The sequence below is a fragment of the Poromitra crassiceps genome (assembly GCF_964638095.1).
Source record: "Poromitra crassiceps genome assembly, chromosome: 2".
In the NCBI taxonomy this organism is placed as follows: domain Eukaryota; kingdom Metazoa; phylum Chordata; class Actinopteri; order Beryciformes; family Melamphaidae; genus Poromitra; species Poromitra crassiceps.
In genome coordinates this window covers 42,357,892-42,380,391 of record NC_139624.1, presented here as the reverse complement: position 1 = coordinate 42,380,391, position 22,500 = coordinate 42,357,892, and the positions used below count along the sequence as shown (strand labels likewise).

The following is a 22,500-nucleotide window of genomic DNA, read 5'->3' as shown; positions in this document are numbered from 1 at the left end:
TTAAACCTGGGCTGGACAATGCAGGACCAGGTGTGATGAGAGGGGTTTAAACCCAGGCTGGACAGTGCAGGGCCTGGTGTGATGAGAGGGGTTTAAACCCAGGCTGGACAGTGCAGGGCCTGGTGTGATGAGAGGGGTTTAAACCTGGGCTGGACAGTGCAGGGCCTGGTGTGGCTGAGAGGGGTTTAAACCCAGGCTGGACAGTGCAGGGCCTGGTGTGATGAGAGGGGTTTAAACCCAGGCTGGACAGTGCAGGGCCTGGTGTGATGAGAGGGGTTTAAACCTGGGCTGGACAGTGCAGGACCTGGTGTGATGAGAGGGGTTTAAACCCAGGCTGGACAGTGCAGGACCTGGTGTGATGAGAGGGGTTTAAACCCAGGCTGGACAGTGCAGGGCCTGGTGTGATGAGAGGGGTTTAAACCTGGGCTGGACAGTGCAGGACCAGGTGTGATGAGAGGGGTTTAAACCTGGGCTGGACAATGCAGGACCAGGTGTGATGAGAGGGGTTTAAACCCAGGCTGGACAGTGCAGGACCTGGTGGGCTGAGAGGGGTTTAAACCTGGGCTGGACAGTGCAGGACCTGGTGTGGCTGAGAGGGGTTTAAACCTGGGCTGGACAATGCAGGACCTGGTGTGATGAGAGGGGTTTAAACCCAGGCTGGACAGTGCAGGACCTGGTGTGATGAGAGGGGTTTAAACCCAGGCTGGACAGTGCAGGGCCTGGTGTGGCTGAGAGGGGTTTAAACCCGGGCTGGACAGTGCAGGGCCTGGTGTGATGAGAGGGGTTTAAACCCGGGCTGGACAGTGCAGGACCTGGTGTGGCTGGAGCTGTCGGCACCAACAGCATTGTGCTGATTCCAGCAGTGCTGTTTCTGCTGACAGGACGCTGTTATGAAACGCAGCTCACACTATGTCAAAGTGGACTTTACACAACACTGCCACTCACCCTCTGAGAGGCATCGGTGGCGAGACTTCCTGTGTGTATCTGTGTGTGTGTGTGTGTGTGTGTGTGTGTGTGTGTGTGTGCGTGTGCGTGCGTGCGTGCGTGCGTGCGTGTGTGTGTGTGTGTGTGTGCGTGCGTGTGTGTGTGTGCGCGCGCCGCAGACAAGTCGACAGGCCTCAACCTATACTAGCAGAATGATACGCTATACCCCCATAACATCAAATGTTTTCACAAGCACGTTTTTATTTAATTCACTGAACTTCCTGCCCGGCTCCAAACAACTTGATGATGTCATAAACACGAGCCTGTAAACGCTCACATTTAGCTTGCTGGAACACCGCAGCAGTAAAAGACCTCCCCCGCCCTGTTTTACCATAATGCTAATATTTATCCTGGGTGACACGCTCGTCACAGGCCTATAAATAACACTCAGAAAAGGAGAGAGAGAGATGGAGGGAGGGAGGGAGGGAGAGAGAGAGAGAGAGGGGGAGGGAAGAGTGAGTAAGGAGGAGAAGTGTATATAAATCAACATCCATTAGCCAGGGAGCGGCGGGGGGGGTGAGTTATAAAGTCAGCGATGAAGGAGGGTGGGCTGAGGCTCAGACCTTTTATTGTCTTGTTGTTGTCTTTTATTGCCTCTGATGTCATCTAATGCTATACGCTAACGACATGGGGCGGAGGAGTTTGTGTGTGTGGGGACGTAATGGGGCTAAGCTAAGTGTGTGCATGTGTGTGTGTACGTACTGTACATACGTCTGTGTTGGTGTATTGATTGATACGGTGTGTGTGTGTGTGTGTGCAGTCTGATCGCTGCTCAGTTTGCTTTGTGAGTGAGAAGAACAAAGACAAAACCCTGCAGACAGGATTCTCTCAAGTGCCAATATTGTGGTTATGAGAGCGAGGGAAATCTGGGGGAAGGAAACATCAACTTAACTCATTCATGGCCAAAGACGTCTTTAACGTGTTATCAGGAATAGCCCTCCCAGCCAAAGACGTGTTTGACGTGTTTTTGTTTTTATTAGTGCAGCGCGTAGTTCAAAGACTTCCCCAGCCTGTGACATGGTATCAGGTCCCTGGCCTCAAAGCCAAGCCGACAACACGTGAACAAACACATACCGCAGCTGTTGTTTTGAAATGAGAAGGAGGAAAAACAGAAAACAGAGAAACGCGCTTCCTTGTGCAGAGAGGAGAAACGCCATTGAAACGCCCCTCGGCGCGCTGCACGAGCTGGTCGCCTTGCTGCAGGGCAGCGGACATCGATCAGTTGTTCGCGGTAGTCAAACCCGTGACCAACATGATCGATCCTGGTCCCTGGACCCCGTTCCTGTGTGCCAGCCCGAAAGAGACGAGACGGAGTCACAACTTTGTGAGGAGGAGAACAGCAGCCTCGCCACAGAAATGGCTTTCACACAGAGCCAAGCAGCACGGCCACTTTCCTGTCGAGGGCGAGGAAGACTGGACTCCAATGCGACAGGACCCGGATGATCTCGCGGTAAGGAGTGTGTGTGTGTGTGTGTGTGTGTGTGTGTGTGTGTGTGTGTGTGTGTGTGTGTGTGTGTGTGTGTGTGTGAGAGAGACTACACTGATCTCTGCATTCTATGATCATATAGTTTACTGAGACACTAGTACACTACACTGTCTCTGTACTAAATGTGATTATATAGTTTACTGAGGATATGTTGCTTTTATTTCAGATGAGGAGCCGATTGTGAGCCCACATCTCAGAATGAGGTCAGGACGGTCAGGACGGTCATTTAGGTCTGCTAAATGACGAAAGTCACCGTGCTAAGTGGGGCACGGTGGCTCAGTGGTAGAGCTGTCGCCTCGCAGTCAGAAGGTCCTGAGTTCGATTCTCGCCTGGGACACTGTGGGCGCTGTGGTTGTGTTCCCCCCCATATCTTCAGTGCCTACTGCCCAGGTGGGGTATCTCGTCGTAAGGGCCTTTCTGTCTGTGTGGAGTTTGCATGTTCTCCCCGTGCTCCCCCAGGGGGGTTCCTCCGTATATAACCCCCCCCACTAAAAACATGCAGAAGATCAGATCGTCATCGTCATCCGACCAGTGACGACAACATCCGAAGTCGGTCCCCGGGCGCTGTACGAGAAAGCGACCACTGCTCCTGGCCTGCCCCAGGAGGAAAGGACAAAGCCAGGATGGGTTAAATGCAGAGGACAAATTTCACCGGCCACCGTCAGCATGTGTGTGTTGTGGCCCTCCGTGCATGTGTTGTAGTGTGTTGTGTGACAATAAAGACGGGCTGCCGTCTGAAAATCGTTTATTTTTTATTTTTATCGAAATGTAATGTAATGTAAAGAGACACACATGGGCCCCGCGCACACACACACACATTCACACTCACTCACACTGAGTAAACTGTATTGTTGAATGTAAAAAAAGCACTTCATGTATATATATATATATATATATATATTTTTTTTTGTCATTTGTGTCATAACGAATAATATTTACATGTCTGATGTCAATACAGTTCAAAATAAAAGAATTGAGAGCGAGTTCTGCCTGAGATTGTGTGCTTTACAAAAATGCCATTTTCTGCAATTTCTCTTCTCAGAGAGACCTTTTTTGTGAAAACAGGGTGTATATAAATGGCTATAAGTAGAGTACAGAACATGCTAAAAGCTCACTTTTTTTTTCCTGGTGAACCCAGAGACGTACATCTTCATTTTGAGGTATTGCAAATCACTTTGGTGCTAATAGATAATTTACTGTGGGTCTTGAAAGATGACCAACAATTATGAAAATCTTTGGCCTGTGCTAAATATTGGCAGTCCTAAACTGGCCATGAATGAGTTAACCAGGAACAAGAGTCATTTCTAACGTCCCGGAGCATAACCCTCTGAAAACCCAGACAACGGCTTAGAACACATAAACAGCAGGCATTAAAATAGCTCACTTATTTCCCCCGGTTTGAAACATCTGCCTACTTATCTATTATTGTCTAGATACTTGTCTACTTGTCTATTATTGTCTTTGAACACAGAAAACCACTACCTATACCCCACTGTTCCTGTTAGGGCTGACCCCTAGCTAACAGGCTACCACATTTAGCATGCTGTCCAGGCTGAATGGAGAGCAGACAGCATCATGGACATTGAGGCTGGTGGGGGGAGTTATTAGAGACAGGAAGGGGTTAAGTACAACATGTTATGTGCTCAGGTGTTGCCAGCACGGAGGGACGTGTTCAGCGTAGTGGGTAATTGGCCGAGGTAAGAAGGTGGAGACTAGGAAAGAAGAGTGTGTGCTGCTATTATCTTTCTCCTGAGCTGCTCAGGTACAGTAACTAAGTAACTCAATCCACCAATCGATTGGTTGAAGAGTTGGTAGAATTTCAGTCGACCAAGACTTTCTTTGGTTGCCTACAGCCCTACTTCCTGCACAGAACAATAGCGACAACAGCAGCAATGTGAGGGAAACTGTCTCTCTGCATCTCATCAACTAACCAGCACAGAGAGGATTACTGTAGGAAAGCATGAGACATCTACACATCCAGCCATCAGCTGCTAGTTCTGTGTTAGGCCTCCATCGCATCTCTTCAACCTCCTCTACTCTCCTGCACCCCTCCCTTCCTCCCTCCCTCCCTCCCTCCTCTACTCTCCTGCACCCCTCCCTCCCTCCCTCCCCCCTCCCTCTACTCTCCTGCACCCCTCCCTCCCTCCCTCCTCTACTCTCCTGCACCCCTCCCTCCCTCCCTCCCTCCCTCCCTCCTCTACTCTGTCCTGCACCCCTCCCTCCCTCCCTCCTCTACTCTGTCCTGCACCCCTCCCTCCCTCCTCTACTCTGTCCTGCACCCCTCCCTCCTCTACTCTGTCCTGCACCCCTCCCTCCCTCCTCTACTCTGTCCTGCACCCCTCCCTCCCTCCCTCCTCTACTCTGTCCTGCACCCCTCCCTCCCTCCCTCCCTCCTCTACTCTGTCCTGCACCCCTCCCTCCCTCCCTCCCTCCTCTACTCTACTCTCCTGCACCCCTCCCTCCCTCCCTCCTCTACTCTGTCCTGCACCCCTCCCTCCCTCCCTCCTCTACTCTGTCCTGCACCCCTCCCTCCCTCCCTCCCTCCTCTACTGTGTCCTGCACCCCTCCCTCCCTCCCTCCTCTACTCTGTCCTGCACCCCTCCCTCCCTCCCTCCCTCCTCTACTCTACTCTACTCTGCTGCACCCCTCCCTCCCTCCCTCCTCTACTCTGTCCTGCACCCCTCCCTCCCTCCCTCCTCTACTCTACTCTCCTGCACCCCTCCCTCCCTCCCTCCTCTACTCTGTCCTGCACCCCTCCCTCCCTCCCTCCTCTACTCTACTCTCCTGCACCCCTCCCTCCCTCCTCTACTCTGTCCTGCACCCCTCCCTCCCTCCCTCCCTCCTCTACTCTGTCCTGCACCCCTCCCTCCCTCCCTCCCTCCTCTACTCTACTGTGTCCTGCACCCCTCCCTCCCTCCTCTACTCTACTGTGTCCTGCACCCCTCCCTCCCTCCCTCCCTCCTCTACTCTACTGTGTCCTGCACCCCTCCCTCCCTCCCTCCCTCCTCTACTCTACTCTGTCCTGCACCCCTCCCTCCCTCCCTCCCTCCTCTACTCTGTCCTGCACCCCTCCCTCCCTCCTCTACTCTGTCCTAGGGCTGTCACTTTTTCCCAAAATAAAATTCGAACGAACTTTAATTGCCCGAAATTCGTTCGAATATATTCGAAGTTTTTTGGTTAATTAAAAAAAAAAAAAAATGTTTTCCAGTCCAGCAGCCTGTTGCACCAGCTGAACGTAAGTTCTGTCTTAAGTTAGGGTGTAAAGTCCACACTAACTGCTACGTTCAAACTAGTTAGTTTGACACTAAAGTTGTGTCTTTGTTTGGTTGCACCACGGAGACGTAAGGTACATCTTAACTAGTAGACCCTAAAGTCCATACTAACCAAAATAGTGTCGCAGACAATGACGTGTACAGTATCTGTGACCAATCAGTGAAAAGCACGGTGGAAACGGTGTTTATTTACGGTTGTTTAAGTAAGTGGAGTGAAAACAGGACATGTTGCCCACCGCAAATTAGTGCTTTCATATTTCATCAACACTAATCAAATGAGAACGTTATTGAGTAACGTTCGTTTAGGTTCATATTACTGTTAACGTTTATCTGTGAGCTCTTCATTAGTATTGTAGGCTATACCACCATCCTGCCTCACTAAATTGTTGCGGTTATTTTAATTTGTATGCAGTGCTGCAGCTTGTGGGAAACAAAAGCGTGAGTCATAAATATCAAAGGGTGTAATTTATCATGGAGAGCGCGTTGCGGACGCAAAACAACGATGCGCCACGGTGCCAAGTTGCAATCCGTGCCAACTGCTATTTTACGGAGGACTTTACACCTAGTAAGACGTAGGTGTAAATTTTAAGTTCTAACTTATGCCTACGTTGTAACTATTTCACTTGGTGCAACCCAAATATTTTTAGTAGTGCGTAAACTCGGACTTAGTGAGACTTTACGTTCAAACTAGCTTACGTTTCAACTTACGCACAGCTGGTGCAACCCACTGCAGGCCACCGGGCATCAGCCCGACGTGTTAGCTTGGACGCTCACAGTCACAACACTGCCTCACAAACTTGGCTGCATCCAACTCGAGACAACTTTTCAGACCCTGGAGACAATCTTTCTCAGAAGAGACTAAAGCTTAATTTATACTTATTAGAAAGTGTCGCTCAGCACATGGTCGCAGACGAAAAATAAAGTGTCGCTCATGTTGCTGCATTTATGCTTCTCTCCGCGGCGCAATGGTCACGTGACGCTAGAGAGACAGAGGGAGGCAGAGAACTAGTGCAGTGCAGACAGGCAAGAGAGGGAATGCTGTCAGTGAACCCACGTCGGAGGCAATATGTAACTGCAGCCGCATATAACGACACACAACCACACAATCACCTCCTCTCTCTCTGGGAAGTTGGTCACGATGTTCTTTGTGATTTGCACGAAGTCATACATCAAGGACATGCTGATAAAAATACCGGGGACACGCTCATTAATTTCATTTCAGCGAAAACTAAAACAAGGAAGTCGCGCGTGCCCGTCTATATAGCCAATCAGACTTGCGCGACATTATGTGACGTAGTCAGCGACACTAGACATTTCACCAGGTAGCAGACGCTGCTCGCAGACACTTGAAAGTGTCGACTCAAGTCCTCATTTCTGTCGGCGACCGTTTCAAAAGTGTCGGCAGACGAAGCATAAATTGGGCTTAACGCGACAAATCTGGAGACTTTTTCTGACATGGGATTAACATTACCAGCAAGCAGCAGTTGGTTAATTTTGGTTCATAAAAAAAAAAAATAATAATAATAATAATAATAATAATAATAATAATAATAATAATAATAATAAAAAAAATTTGAACAGTCAATTTACATATCGAACACGAACCCCTCCCCCACATTCGAAGTTGCATTCGAATTTCGAATGAAAAGTGACAGCCCTACTCTGTCCTGCACCCCTCCCTCCCTCCTCTACTCTGTCCTGCACCCCTCCCTCCCTCCCTCCCTCCCTCCCTCCCTCCTCTACTCTGTCCTGCACCCCTCCCTCCCTCCCTCCCTCCTCTACTCTGTCCTGCACCCCTCCCTCCCTCCCTCCCTCCCTCCTCTACTCTGTCCTGCACCCCTCCCTCCCTCCTCTACTCTGTCCTGCACCCCTCCCTCCTCTACTCTGTCCTGCACCCCTCCCTTCCTCCCTCCCTCCCTCCTCTACTGTGTCCTGCACCCCTCCCTCCCTCCCTCCCTCCCTCCAGAGCCAACTCTTTCACACTCTGTCTCTCTCTCCCTCCCTCTGACACACATTTCAGAAACACATCTCTGTCCCACCTCTCCCCTCCAGCACAACCTGGCTCTACTCCACTCAGTCTGACTCCATTGCTCTCCACCCCGCCCTCTCCTCTTGGTGAAATGCTGTTCTCTCCAGCCCTGCCTATCTGTCCCAGCATTAGTCTCAGTCATACAGTAGCCCTGTGTGGACAGTATGTAAGAGAGAGAGAGAGGTAAAATACACTGGAGCTAACACCCCTCCATCACACCTAGCAGCAGTGCATCATTATCCCATTAGTCCAGAAAAGGGCTCCCAGATTGGGGAGGTCACAGGAACACGAAGGGAGTCCAAGGTGGAGCTCCCAACACGCCAAAACCTGGCTTATCCAGGCCCGTTTATCTCAGAGGGGACAAATCTTGTTTAGCCAAGGGCTTTGCTGTCACACTGAGCAGGACATGTTTTGGGGGTTGGGGGCATGTTATGCGAGCTGACACTCGCTGCTGGGAAAATAATTCCATAAAAGCCAGGCATCAAAACCCTTTTCTACAATAACTAACAATTTACAATATAAATATTACACAGTAGGAATGAGACATGTCACTCATATGTTCCTGTATTGATAATGTAGTTCGTTCAACAAATGATGTACAGTATTTCATCCTATACTGATGCCTCTATAGATGACGTGACCCCCCCCCCACCATTTTTCCTCAATTGTACTTGGCCAATTTCCCCCTGCTGCCCCGGTCGCTGTTCCACCCTCTGCTGATCTGGGGAGAGCCAGGACTAGGACTAGGACTAACCCTCAATCCGGCTTCCCACCCGCAGACGCCAGCCAATCGTGTCTGTATGGACGCCCGACCAAGCCAGAGGTCACGCGAGAATGCAAACCTGCGCCCCTCGCATTGGTAGGCAGAAAATCTAGCGCTACACTACCTGGATGCCCAGGATGACGTGACTTTTGAAGTGTTTTCTGAAAAGCGTTTTCTTATGTTTCAAAAGTCATAAAAGTGATTCAGGTTTGTGAAGATTATCCTGCTGAACACAAATGACCACTCCCATAAACGTTTGTTAACAACCATAGACCTTATTTTATGCATTTAAGTGAAATCCCCATTCTAAAACCCCATTCACTTTTCCCCTGAAGATCCAACATGCTACTTCCGGACTCATACCTGCAGTGCTCTATATGCCTTGAGAAACAGATAAGAAAGTCGGCCTAATCGATTTTACAACATGCTGATCTGTGCTGTCTAGCAAGTTCTGCAACATGCTGATGTTGGCTACAATTCCCCCCCCCCCCCCCCCTCCCGGGGCGCTGATTTGATGCAAGTCCAACTGCAGAAGAAGTGCAGCGGATACTCCTGATGCTCCATATAGTGTACGTGTGATATATGCTGCAGTGGATCAGGAGGATGTTGAGAGATACCAGATAGGCTTGGCTCTAGGAATAAAACCCCCTCAGGGGTTCTCTTGATCCCCCTAACTCAACACACACACACACACGCATGCACGCACAAGCACACACACACACACACACACACACACACACACACACACACACGCACACACACTCTAAAGTGGAATATACACATTCACTTCCTCTCTCTCTCTCTCTCTCTCTCTCACACACACACACACGTGCACGCAAACACCTCTTCCTCCTGCAAAAACAGCCGACTCAGCTGGTTTGCCTGAAAGTCAATCTGCCTCACTACAACTACCCTTCCGCCAATCCACCAATCCCCAATTCCCAGCGGTTGGTCCACATTCAAACAGGGAGAAACCAAACCTCTGCATCCATTCATCCATCTCTCCTCTCCTCCACCCCTTCCTCCCTGGCAGGCCGGCGCTCTGCCTTACCTTCTTGACTCGTCCGCTCTTTGTGCCCACGAAGACCAGCGAGTGGTTCTTGTAGACATAGGCGATGACCGAGGTCATCTTGTCAATGGCGTCCGAGAAGAGAGGCTTGCCGCGCACCATCTCAGACACACCCAGCGGCGCGTTCATGTCCAGGCCGCAGAAGTCATCGTCAATGGTCAAGAGCTGCGGAGGAGGAGAAAAGGGGTTAGTGCATGGAAGGAGGAACTTGCTCCTGCGGATCAATGTCTCCGTCCGAACTGATTCCATTTCACACACAAATACTAGGAATGCTTTCAGCTACGGCTCTAAGGTGAAGGGCACTGCCTGGACCAGACCTCCATGAGTCCCATACTAAGAGATAAATACATGCGAGTAGAGCAGGAAGCATTGAGCTAAGTTAGGAAGACAGTCTGGTATTTAGCATGCTCCTCCAGATGCTCCTCCAGCTGACTTTAGGACCGCATGATGGAGGTTAAAAGGGAGAAGAAGCGATTGTGTGTGTGTGTGTGTGTGTTTCTGTGTGTGAGCGTATACTGCAAGAAAAGGTGACATGTGAGAAAAGGTAGAGGGAGGAGAGATGAAGATGGAAGAAGACTGTGGTCAGGCTCCAGCCCTGTAATAACACCAGGGGCTACTCTGTCAGGCACAAACCACCACCACCACCAATTCACTCCACGCAAGCGGTAAGGGCAGAAATGCCAGTGCGGCAGGATATTCAATGTGAAATGATTCAATGTGAACCAGGTGAAATGAAAAGTGCAGCCCCGTCACACCAACTTTGTGTAAATGTGGGAGGGCAAAACAAGGTACTAGATACTAGGTTTGAATAGTGATGCTTGATTCTCAATGCTTCATTAAAGAACCAAATTCATTAAAGGGATAGGTGCCAGGAGGCGTGCATGTGCTGTGTGCAGTCATCAGTACAGCACATGTGCACTGCACACAGCACATGCGCCTCATAGAGCCTTTTATACAGGAAAAGGACGTCTTGTGTCGTATGCGTATAGACACTGGACATTCCCGCTAGGAATATGACGATGTGCGGCACTGCTACTTTGGCGATGTTTGGATCCGAGACCCATCATCGCAGTTAGTTTGGTTAATCTTTGTTAGTTCTGGGTGTGTGGATTTACTTTGAAAATGACCATTTCCAGTAACTTTGGATCATTATTTCAGTACAGTGGTGAGTACACAAGTCACAACATGTACATGTGAGTGTTTCTGGCGCAGTTGGAATTGTGTATTTTGGGCGACTGAACAGGGATAGGCAGCTGTACCGTTCACTACCATTGTAGCGCTAAGCTATTAGCAGCGAGGGCTGTAGCGCTCTTTGTAGGCCACGCACACATTTACTGTCGGCAATATGTGTCTCCCAAAATGTTGGCGTATCCCTTTAAAGAGATGCTATAAACACATGAGAGATGTTTGCAAAGGCTACTTTTTTGTGTGGAAACTAACAGACTTCATAGGCTATACTGCACAAAATGATAAATAATCCAGTTACATGAAAACCTTATTAATTCATTTTGAATATTATGTTCTTTTATATTCTCTAAACACACCATCCCTTTTTGCTTTAGCGTCCTACCTGTTGCTCTGCTTACACTGCTAACAGAAGGCTATCCTCTTCAATCTGTTAAAACCTCTCACTTTAGTTTAGCTACTAAGGATAGCTTGCCAAATGTTAAACATAGTTAGGTTTCAGAGAGAAAGACTGACTGACCTTCGCAAAGAGCATGATATGGAACCTTAGCTAACCTAAACCTGCAGCTACTCTCAAAATACAGCTGTTAGCAGGGTGTAGGTCACACAATTCTTGTGTGTCACGTCTGGTCGTTACACAAGGTGTTCAGAGAAAAACACCTGTGCTGTTGTTGTTGTTGTTGTTACTTTTCTTTGCCCACAAATTGTGCAATGCTAGCTGTCGTTTCATGGTTCAAACAAGTATGCTGCTGCTACCCGATTCACAATTGCATCGTCTGTGTGGTAGTAGCCTAGTGAAGACTATTTTTAGCCCAGGTTGGACTATACCACTTGGGTTGGAAAGGGGATGCAGCTTCTTCTTCTTCTTCTTCTTCTTGTGACTTTCCGGCAGACGGGACACCTTATTAGATTAGATAGCTGTTTGTAATGATTCTATTTCCATGTGTGTAATCCTGTCACGGCGATTAATTCAACGACTGCTTTCACAATCCTTGGCTGATTCTCATTGGAATTCAGCAGGCTCTTCATTGACACACTGCAGCATAGACTCTCTTTCTTCCATATCAGTTGCATTAAGGGGCTGCAGCAATCCAAATGCAATATGTACATGCAGAAACAGCAGATATCTTTCTTAGCCTTAAATTAAATATTAGATTGAAAAGATTGAGGATTAAATATTAATGTTTACTATTAAAAGGGATGAGATGAAAAGTGGAGGGGTAAACAGACAATTTTGCTCCCTCCTAATTTCCAAGTGCGGGGGCATCTGCCTCTGGCGTAGGCAGCAGTGTGTCACACAGCTCTCAGGCAAATCACCGCAATGCATCCAAGTGTACAAATAGACTGAGAATGGGGGAAATACAACTTTTGAAGGGGGTTCATCTCTTATGCTTTCTCCTGTGGACATGCTGCCCTGATTTTGAGATTGTAGATGGGAGTGTGTCATGATTTCGTGATTGTAGATGGGAGTGCGTCATGATTTTGTGACTGTAGATGGGAGTGTGTCATGATTTTGTGATTGTAGATAGGAGTGCATAATGATTTTGTGATTGTAGATAGGAGTGCATAAAGATTTTGTGATTGGAGATGGGAGGGCGTCATGATTTTGTGATTGTAGATAGGAGTGCATAATGATTTTGTGATTGGAGATGGTAGTGCATCATGATTTCGCGATTGGAGATGGGAGTGCGTCATGATTTTGTGATTGTAGATGGGAGTGCCAAAAATGGAGAGAATGCACACCATGAAATCTCAGCGAGGTGCCGGTGACTGACAAGAATCCAGAGGAAGAATAAGAAACCGCACACTCTGGCTCCGATGCAATGGATTTAATAAAAGGACAACGTTTTGGCCTGGTGGCCTTTGACTTGACAAAGGCCACCAGGCCGAAACGTTGTCCTTTTATTAAATTAGATGAAAAAAAAAGTAGATGGGAGTGCGTCATGATTTTGTGATTGTAGATGGGAGTGCATCATGATTTTGTGATTGTAGATGAGAGTGCGTCATGATTTTGTGATTGTATAGGGAGTGCGTCATGATTTGTGTGTGTCTCTACCTTTTGTGTTTACATACATGTGCTTTAAACAAGCCAGGGGGATATTCATAGGCATCACTGAATAGCAGAATGACTTATGGGTTTTGATAAGAGAATAATGGTTCTGGGGGAATGGTCATTATTTTGTATACGGATGGATTTGAGACAGTGGCTTTAGGACTGGAGCAGGCATTGGTTGATTAATAGCTTAGCAATGTGGTGGGTTATTGTGAGGAGAAATAGCTTGGCAGTAGACACTGCCTTTGTGTTCTTTCAAAACAGCACAGAAAACAAATGGCGGCGGTTAGATCAGATAGTGGTTATGAGGTTTCTAAATCCACACCTGTTACTGTTATGATTTGAGGAAAAGCAATTCCCAGTGGACTGATTTGGACGTTCAAATGAAGGTAACAGACTGCTGCGAAAGCCCCTAATTCATCATAAACAGCCGTGGTCTGTTATGAATGATTGGACACACCAGGGTGATAAAAAAAATCAATTATAAACCAAAGACGAGCTTTATCGGAATCAAGACTTGATTTGAAATGCCAAAATAGGAACATGGCGGGGAAAGCATATTTTTAAATTCAGCTACAGGAGGCTCAATCAAAGGGTGTCCAAGTAGTGCAGCGTTAGATTCCCTAATTATCAACATGAGGATCACAGGTTCGAGCCCTCGTGTTACCTCCGGCTTGGTCGGCCCACCATACAGGCACAATTGGCCGTGTCTGCAGGTGGGAAGCTGGATTATTTGAATAATTCGAAAAACACTTGATCAAAAAAAAGGAGGCACAATCAAATCGTTCTTCTGAGCCTTTAAAAAATACCTTCAGATCAAACCCAGATCACCAGGGTAAAAAAAATAGCATCTTGGCTTCCATTTGGTTTAAACCTATCCAAACACTTCAGAGGCAGACTAGTGTATGAAACCTAGTGGTTAGACCAGTTAGGTTGCTGTGGACAGGGGGGTCTTTTACCTTGTGTCTTTTTTCTTTTTTTCTTTTTGTCTCGTTTTTCTTCCTGGAAGTGCACTCCCTGGGGTCTTGATCAATCTTGCGAGCAGCGAGTGTCTCCTGACAACCTTTCACTAAAGGCCATCATCATCAGAAGCCTCGGACTGTGCCACGGAGGAAATATGGGGGTCTTGCTTTCATTAGACAAATGGAATATGGCTTGTCTCGGCCAGGCTAAGCTGTAGGCTATAACATGGGGCTATACGGAGTGGTATGAGTGATCGATGGAGACGGCCTGCATTTAGGTCAACATTGTGTCATACGGGTAGTAGAACAAGATGGAGGAAGGCGAGAGGGGGGAGATAAGACACCGAGATGCTGTAGCAGAGAGTAATCGGATGAATATTTGTGCAAAACAAAACCACGTCAAAAAACACATAACTCAAGTATACCATTTTCCTTCCAATTCCCTCCTCTCTCCTTGCCTTTTTCCCTGTGACCTTTTTAAGAATGACTTGCTGTCAGGATGTACTCTCTGTCCTACAAGCCTTGCTATGGCTAGCTGCTAGACTAATGGCGCTCTGCTGAGAACCAGGGTCACACCGTGAAATATCACATTTCTACCGTTCCTCTTCCTACTGTCCTGTCTCCAATCTCTGAGACAACAATGCATCATCAAGACCCGTCCTCTTCCTTCCTGACACAATTCCCAAGAAGTGGTCTCCACTGGTGTCCACTTATATGCACCAATCAGCAGGAAAAAGACGGTCTTCTATTCTCTCTCTCTCTCTCTCTCTCTCTCTCTCTCTCTCTCTCTCTCTCTCTCTCTCTCTCTCTCTCTCTCTCTCTCTCTCTCTCTCTCTCTCTCTCTCTCTCTCTCTCTCTCTCTCTCTCTCTGGTGAGAGAGAATGTGGAGTTGATTTTCATCATTGTTACCATCAGTTACAAAGCAGCCTCATCACCCTGGGGTTCAAAGGTTAACAGGAGCTATCGGAGAGGAAATGAGAAAGAGTGTGTGTGTGTGTGTGTGTGTGTGTGTGTGTGTGTGTGTGTGTGTGTCTTTGTGTGTGTTATTTGGAGGCCTGGTGAGTGAAAGCTTCCTTGAATGATAACAGATAAACTGTCAGCCATTTCTCTCAAGATTGATTCCTTTTCCCATAAAGGTAAAAGTGGTTTTCAATGTTAAGACGCGAGGCGCACGTGTGTGTGTGTGTGTTTGTGTGTGTGTGTGTGTGTGTGTGTGTGTGTGTGTGTCAATTGTGAAAGTGTGAATTTGTTGCACGTGAAAGAAGAGGGTGTCTTTACATATGTTTATGTGTCTCTCATCTCGTCACTGACATTCTGCCTCTTGTCAATCACAGCCCAGCATACCACACTCTACTGAAACAGACTTTGTCAACTCTTTCAGCAGGCCCCCCTGTTTTCATTCTTCCACCACTAAAACATGACATTTGTAGTAGCAGTGCCTTAGCCGTTTTCAGTCTCAATGCCAGTTAATATCAATGTAGCGGTTGACGCAGGCTGGCAGACATCGCTCTGTCACCGCTTGTACAACCGGCTATTATCTTCCCATCTCTCTCTCACACCGCATCTCATTAAGGCATTCTCCAACTCAGTGGGTTGCCATTTGGCACAACTGCTTTTGCATGGTGCCTTTTTGCTTGCACTCCAAATCTCCAACATGTCTGGCCAAAGTCCAAATGACCAATGCTGTCCCACTTGTCTGGCAAGCATTGGCCAAATATAGACCTTAAGGATCATTTGTCATCTCATTCTCCTCTCCACACTTCTCCCTCCCTGGGCACTGCCAATGAGAAAAGATTGGACAGTGGACAACATTAGTTTTGAATAATGTGTGCGTGAAATCACATGAAATGCTTGATTTATAAATCAAACGCTGCCTCAAGCCACTCCTAGTTGAACCCACAATCAACTTGATTGTCGCCCGGGCCTGCAAGGGAGCGTGGGCCAGGAGTGGTGCAGCGCTAGCAGAGGAGAGAGACTGAAGACACCGGGACAGGAGAGCCCTGGGTCTGATGTTGGACAGAGGCCAGACACTGAGGCAGAATCAGGTCACTCTCAACCATATCCATCTCTCTGCTGCTGTCCGCCTGCCAGCACCCCGCACAAAGACTGCTCTCTTCTGGACTGTGCAGAGAGATCAGCAGATACAGAGTAGAGAGAGAGAGAGAGAGGGAGGAGAGAGGGGAGGAGAGAGAGAATAGAGGGGAGGAGAGTGAGAGAATAGAGGGGAGGAGAGTGAGAGCGAGAGAGGGTAAGGGAGGGAGAAAGTTGCTCAATGCGATTAGTTGGGCCTGAAAGAGATGGGCGCTGTAACACTCTCTGATGTATGGCCTAATCTGGGCTGGCACTGTGGAGAGGAGCCGTTCTGTTGGCTGCTGGTTCAGGAAGTTAATGACACACATTAAACCACAGAGACATTTCGCCTCATATCACTGCTCAACCATTTTCCACCACATCCACATCCAGTCCTTTTTATTATTGCCATGATTATACTGCATGTGGCATCAGAATGCAGTAGATTCTTCTTTTAGTATTTGTGTAACATTGCTGTTTAAGATTAGCTTGCCTTAAGGCTGGCTCACACTACAGGATTTTCGGGCCGATTTATGCCCGATTCACCCCTCCCGAGAATCGGAGGAGAAATCTGGCCTGGCAGCTTGCCAAGCTTGGTCGGGCCCGACGTTCGGCACCGATTATCTTGTAGTGTGAGCTGTTTGCAGATCCAATCTTAAGCCTCCCGATCTGCTCAAAGCCTCATCGGGGCCGTCCCGATCATATCAAACATGTTTGATATTTAGGACTGAAAATCTGCGCGAATACATCATTCTGCTGCTGCGCGAGACTCCCGTCGTTAATTGACGCGGCTCATTTGATGCGCTGCACTGCAGGCATTATAGGCTACCAAATACCAACAGCACAGAACCACGAGTATTTGGGGGAAAATGTCACTCATTTATATCACAATGAATGACCAATGAATAAAAAGTTGTTATATCGTAGTTTTGAGCCCCTGCCAGTCAGAGGCTGTAATCTCCTACCTGTCTATCAGCCAGGCAGTGTGGGGGGAAAAGGCATTGCTGCTGCGGGAAGCAATCCAGTATCCAAACTTTTGCCGATCTCATGACATGCAGCAGGGAAATATATTTTGGTAGGCCATGTCATGTGTTTGTGTTCTCACTTGTACAGACAATGTCGCGTTGTTTACATGCATGCTAACTACCGTGAGATTCATTTGTTTGGCGAGACGGGCATGAAAATGAGGAAACGAGAGAGAGAGGTGAGGTGGGGGTGGAGCGCTTTGGTCACTGCTGGAACCCCAAAAACGAAACAGGTTCGTATGGCCGGGCATCAAGGTGATTATCCTGCCGATAATCTTAATAATATCCTGTAGTGCGTGGTGCGCCACATTTACAAATCTTGTAGTGTGTGCATGTTTGAGATTCTAGGGAAGATAATCTGGGAAGATTCTCCTGTAGTGCGTGTCACAGCCAGATTTCAAAATCGGCTAAGATTGTCAGAATCCTGTAGTCTGAGCCCAGCTTTAGTGTTGAGTTATTAATGGTTATACGGGGAAACGACCATAACAAAGAAGGATACCCGTTAAACACTGAAAAAGGAAAGAAGAAAAAGAAAGAAAGAAAAGAGATCCCCGTGACGTGTCTTTGTGTAATTAGCAGTATTTTCTTCTAGCCCCACTGTGCTAAATGACTGGGCTGCCAGGAGGATTGTCGACACTAAAGACTTGATGTCAGAACTAAGTGGCTTTGCCGTGTTCATTGTAAGAAATAATGTCAACCAACAGTCAGTCTCACTATAATAAAACACTGGCTGTATGACTCCTGCCGCAACAGTGAGTCACGTTCAAGTGAAGCATCTACTAAAAGGGTATTCATTACCACAGCTGTATATAAAGATATGCAGGGGAATGACCACGATGAAGGGGGATTGCCATCTATCGTGTGTTAACACTAATCATTTAATGCATCCATCTTTTTTTTACTGTTATGGTTAAGGAAATCATAAAGGAAAACTGCAAAACTTTATTGTTCTGATCTTCTCAATAAAGCAAAGTGTTTCTTATACCCAGTTATGCACATGTTTCTCCTCTGCTGCCAAGAGCTATTGAGAGGAAACTGTATACGATCGATCTGTCTGCTCACACTGGAGGAAAGTTGAGAATTGCATTTCAGACAATCATTCATTCAGCAAAATCCTTGATGTCCCCAAGTTTAACTCACGCACTACCCTTCATTTGTTCACCATGTGTGTGTGTGTGTGTGTGTGTCTGTGTGCGCATGTGTGTCTGTGTGCGTGTGTGTGTGTGTGCATGCGTGTGTGTGTAGTATCAGCTGGACTGTTGCTGACGATGTTGCCAACATGTCATCTGTCTGAGCAATGATCCACGGTGGCCTCCATCACACTGTCATCGCATGATTGAGCACACCATCACACACACTAGTGTAAACACACACACACAGGTCAGAGGTGTGCACAAGCAGTGAGATGTACACATACACACCCTGTCGGATGTACAGTACACATACTGTATGTGTGTGTGTGTGTGTGTGTGTGTACACACACACACACACACACACACACACCCTTTCCACTAACATAGTAGGCCAACTCCTGCTTGTTTCTCCTCTATCTTTGTGCTCTTTAGTCCCAGCAGCATCTCCTCACATCTTTCTAATTGTCTCCTGTGTTAATAAGATGATTATCCCTCACTCTGTCTGCATCTCCCTCTCCCTCTTTTCCCTCTGCCCTATCATCTCTTCCAATCATCCTCTCCTCACTGAGACCGTCTTTGGAAACCCTCCAACCCTATATCCAGCCATCCGTTCCATTCCTCTGATAGGTTCTTCTGTATTTAGATGCTTGTTTCAGAGCGAGAGAGACAGACAGAGAGACAGAGACAAGAGAATGCCAGAGAGACAGATAGAGAGACAGAGAATGCCAGAGAGACAGATAAGCCCTTTTCCCACATGCGCTTCGTACCGCAAAATGACCGGAACGTGGTCTAATGCCTGCATGTGGGAAAGGCGCCGTGCCGGTATAGGCGCGACCCCGTCGTCGCGGCCATTTCACCAGTTTTGAGCCAGTCAGAAGAGCGGTATGCCGCGATAGGCAGACAGGTGAGAAAGGGGTCCAGTCATTTTCCGCTATCAGTGCACACAGTAGACAGTCCAACACCAAATACACAGCTGATTGTTCGATATTCCCCTGGTGTTGCGTACCACCAAAGGACTATTGCCAGTCGCAAACGCGCTTCCAGTGGTTTTCGCCACCGGGTGATCTTGCGTGTTAGTGCGGGTCGGACCAGACTCAGCACGTAGTCGAACGTACACCGGGACATGCGAAAATGACGCTTCCATTCCACGCCGTCAAAATTGTTCAGAGCATCTTCCCAAAATAAATTCCCTCCTGGTCTCTCTCGCTTCCAGACGGCTCTAGTCTCACGCAGCAGCGCAGAGGTACATAACACTGTCATGATCTGTCCCCGGTTTAGTCTATCTTCATATTCTGCACGATGTTGAGCGGAGAAGACTGCGAACATGAATCTGTTTCTGTTCGCACGTATATCCCTTTCCATTTTCGCCTTAATTTGTCTGCGTCGCTGTCTACGTTTGAGGAAAAAGCGCGTCAGCAATATTATCAAAAGAGTGGACGCCGGCTCCATGTTTGTTTGTTGTTTTTTTCTGACTGGCCTCAGTGGCCTGCAGCACAGACCCCAGGCCACTCTCCGCCGCCCCCCGCCCCCCCACCCCCCAACATACCGGCTATTTGACGATAAGATTCCCACATGCGAACGCTGAGGTGTGAAGGGAAATTCAGGGAAATGTCCGATATTGACTTACAGGTAATTTTCCGGTACGCATGTGGGAAAAGGGCTATAGAGAGACAGAGAATGCCAAGGAGAGAGAGAGAGAGAAATTATGCCAGAGAGAGAGGAACCTCACCTTCAAAAACCTGCTGTGTGCTGCAGACAATTCCACGCTGCATATTCAAGTAAATACACTCATACATTGAAGAATCTTCACACACACACACACACACACACACACACACACACACACACACACACACACACACACAGCTGAGTGTAAATCTAGAATGAATTGCTGGGAGCAGGAGAGGCAGTGGAAATGTCAGGCTGGAGATGATAGCAGGGGAGTCCAGTGCTTGGCCCAAGGGCAAGCCATGTTAGGCAGCTCCGTGTGGCGTTAGCATGAAGGCTGGACAAGTCATGTTAGGCAGCTCCGTGTGGGGTTAGCATGAAGGCCGGACAAGTCATGTTAGGCAGCTCCGTGTGGGGTTAGCATGAAGGCCGGGCAAGTCATGTTAGGCAGCTCCATGTGGGGTTAGCATGAAGGCTGGACAAGTCATGTTAGGCAGCTCCGTGTGGGGTTAGCATGAAGGCTGGACAAGTCATGTTAGGCAGCTCCGTGTGGGGTTAGCATAAAGGCCGGACAAATCATGTTAGGCATCTCTGTGTGTCGTTAGCATGAAGGCTGGACAAGTCATGTTAGGCAGCTCCGTGTGGGGTTAGCATGAAGGCCGGACAAGTCATGTTAGGCAGCTCCGTGTGGGGTTAGCATGAAGGCCAGACAAGTCATGTTAGGCAGCTCCGTGTGGGGTTAGCATGAAGGCCGGACAAGTCATGTTAGGCAGCTCCGTGTGGGGTTAGCATGAAGGCCGGACAAGTCATGTTAGGCAGCTCCGTGTGGGGTTAGCATGAAGGCCAGACAAGTCATGTTAGGCAGCTCCGTGTGGGGTTAGCATGAAGGCCGGACAAGTCATGTTAGGCAGCTCCGTGTGGGGTTAGCATGAAGGCCGGACAAGTCATGTTACGCAGCTCCGTGTGGGGTTAGCATTAAGGCCGGACAAATCATGTTAGGCAGCTCTGTGTGGGGTTAGCATGAAGGCCGGACAAGTCATGTTAGGCAGCTCTGTGTGGCGTTAGCATGAAGGCCGGACAAGTCATGTTAGGCAGCTCCGTGTGGGGTTAGCATGAAGGCCGGACAAGTCATGTTAGGCAGCTCTGTGTGGGGTTAGCATGAAGGCCAGACAAGTCATGTTAGGCAGCTCCGTGTGGGGTTAGCATGAAGGCCGGACAAGTCATGTTAGGCAGCTCCGTGTGGCGTTAGCATGAAGGCCGGACAAGTCATGTTAGGCAGCTCTGTGTGGGGTTAGCATGAAGGCCGGACAAGTCATGTTAGGCAGCTCCGTGTGGTGTTAGCATGAAGGCCAGACAAGTCATGTTAGGCAGCTCCGTGTGGGGTTAGCATGAAGGCCGGACAAGTCATGTTAGGCAGCTCCGTGTGGTGTTAGCATGAAGGCCAGACAAGTCATGTTAGGCAGCTCCGTGTGGGGTTAGCATGTCATGTTAAAATGAAATGAGTCGTTCGTTGCTATAAGAACAGCAGTCTTTGTGAATGTGCTTCTGACTGCTGGGTTTAGGCGCTCTTTGCTACATCATTATGGCACCCGCGGGGCATTTCAACACAGAGTGTTTTGACACGGCTCCGACTGAAACGCGCTCGAAATTCAGCATGAATGCACAAGCGTCGACGTGGAGTAAAAAGAGCTGTCACAAAGTAGATTTAACACCCCCTTTGTTTGGCGCCCCCTGGGGACTGTTCCAAAAACCAGTCGCAATGATTAGGACTGAAGAGAGCGGGGAGACACACACACACACACACAACACGGCTGATGCCACGCCTCACAGTGATGTTATCTCGGGACGTGCCATCAATTCCAGCAGCTTCTCGGAATCAGAATCAGAATCAGAATCAGAAAGACTTTAATGATCCCCGGGGGGGAATTGGGACAAGTTACAGTAGCTCGCTCACAGAACACACATAGAACACAGGCCTACAGTACTTGCTTACAAAGAAGTCAATCTATGTAATCTATTTCTAGACACTCAAATCGCTTCACATATCAGGGGAGGGAGGGGGAGGGAACTCAACTCATCCACCACCAATGTATAGCACCCACCTGGGTGATGCATGGCAGCCAGTTTGCGCCAGAACGCATCAGCATCACATCAGCATCACGGTGGAGAGTTGAGGACTGAATGTGCCAATTAAGTAACAAGGGATGATTAGGTGGCCATGATGGAAGGAAGGCCTGTTTGGGAATTTAGCCAGGGCACCGGGGTGACACCCCTACTCTTGTGAAGAGTGCCAATGGGATCTTTAATGACCACAGAGAGTCAGGACCTCGGTTTAATGTCTCATCCGAAGGACGGTGCTCACTCACAGGACAGAGTCCCTGTCTCTGCCCTGGGGCATTGGGGAGATTATTCATCAGACAACATTATTCATCAGACCATTCAGACCAGCGGGGAAGAGCACCTCCTACTGGTCCTCCAACACCAGACGTCCCAGATTTTCGGGGACAGTCCCCGGATGGAGCTGTCCCCAAAAATGTCCCCGATTTCAGATCTCTAGCAGGCTCATTTTTAAAGCTGTAGTGAAGATACTCCCCACGTTTCGGCATGCAAGTGAACCGAGGATTAATTGTTAAATTAACCATCAGTGTGAAATACAATTTAGCTGCCACTATTACTTTTTGAAAGTGTAACAATTAACGTTACCTACATCTCCATGCGTTGCAGTGAAACGAGACAGATGCGTTACGACTGCGAGCGACTGACTTAATTGAGTGACATTCCATAGGCTGTGAAGTATGGGC

At 48.2% G+C, this 22,500-nt stretch overlaps 1 protein-coding gene across 2 annotated transcripts in view; it reads right to left on the bottom strand.

The window, feature by feature from the left end:
* Window positions 1-22,500, bottom strand: part of plxna4 (plexin A4) — a gene marked incomplete at both ends in the record, with an annotated part of 489,925 nt that overhangs the window by 450,996 nt on the left and 16,429 nt on the right. For both annotated transcript variants that reach the window (XM_083659977.1, XM_083659976.1), the window contains one exon: window positions 9,586-9,768. In XM_083659977.1, the coding sequence (XP_083516103.1) occupies window positions 9,586-9,768 (183 nt within the window). The remainder of the gene's footprint in view (window positions 1-9,585; window positions 9,769-22,500) is intronic.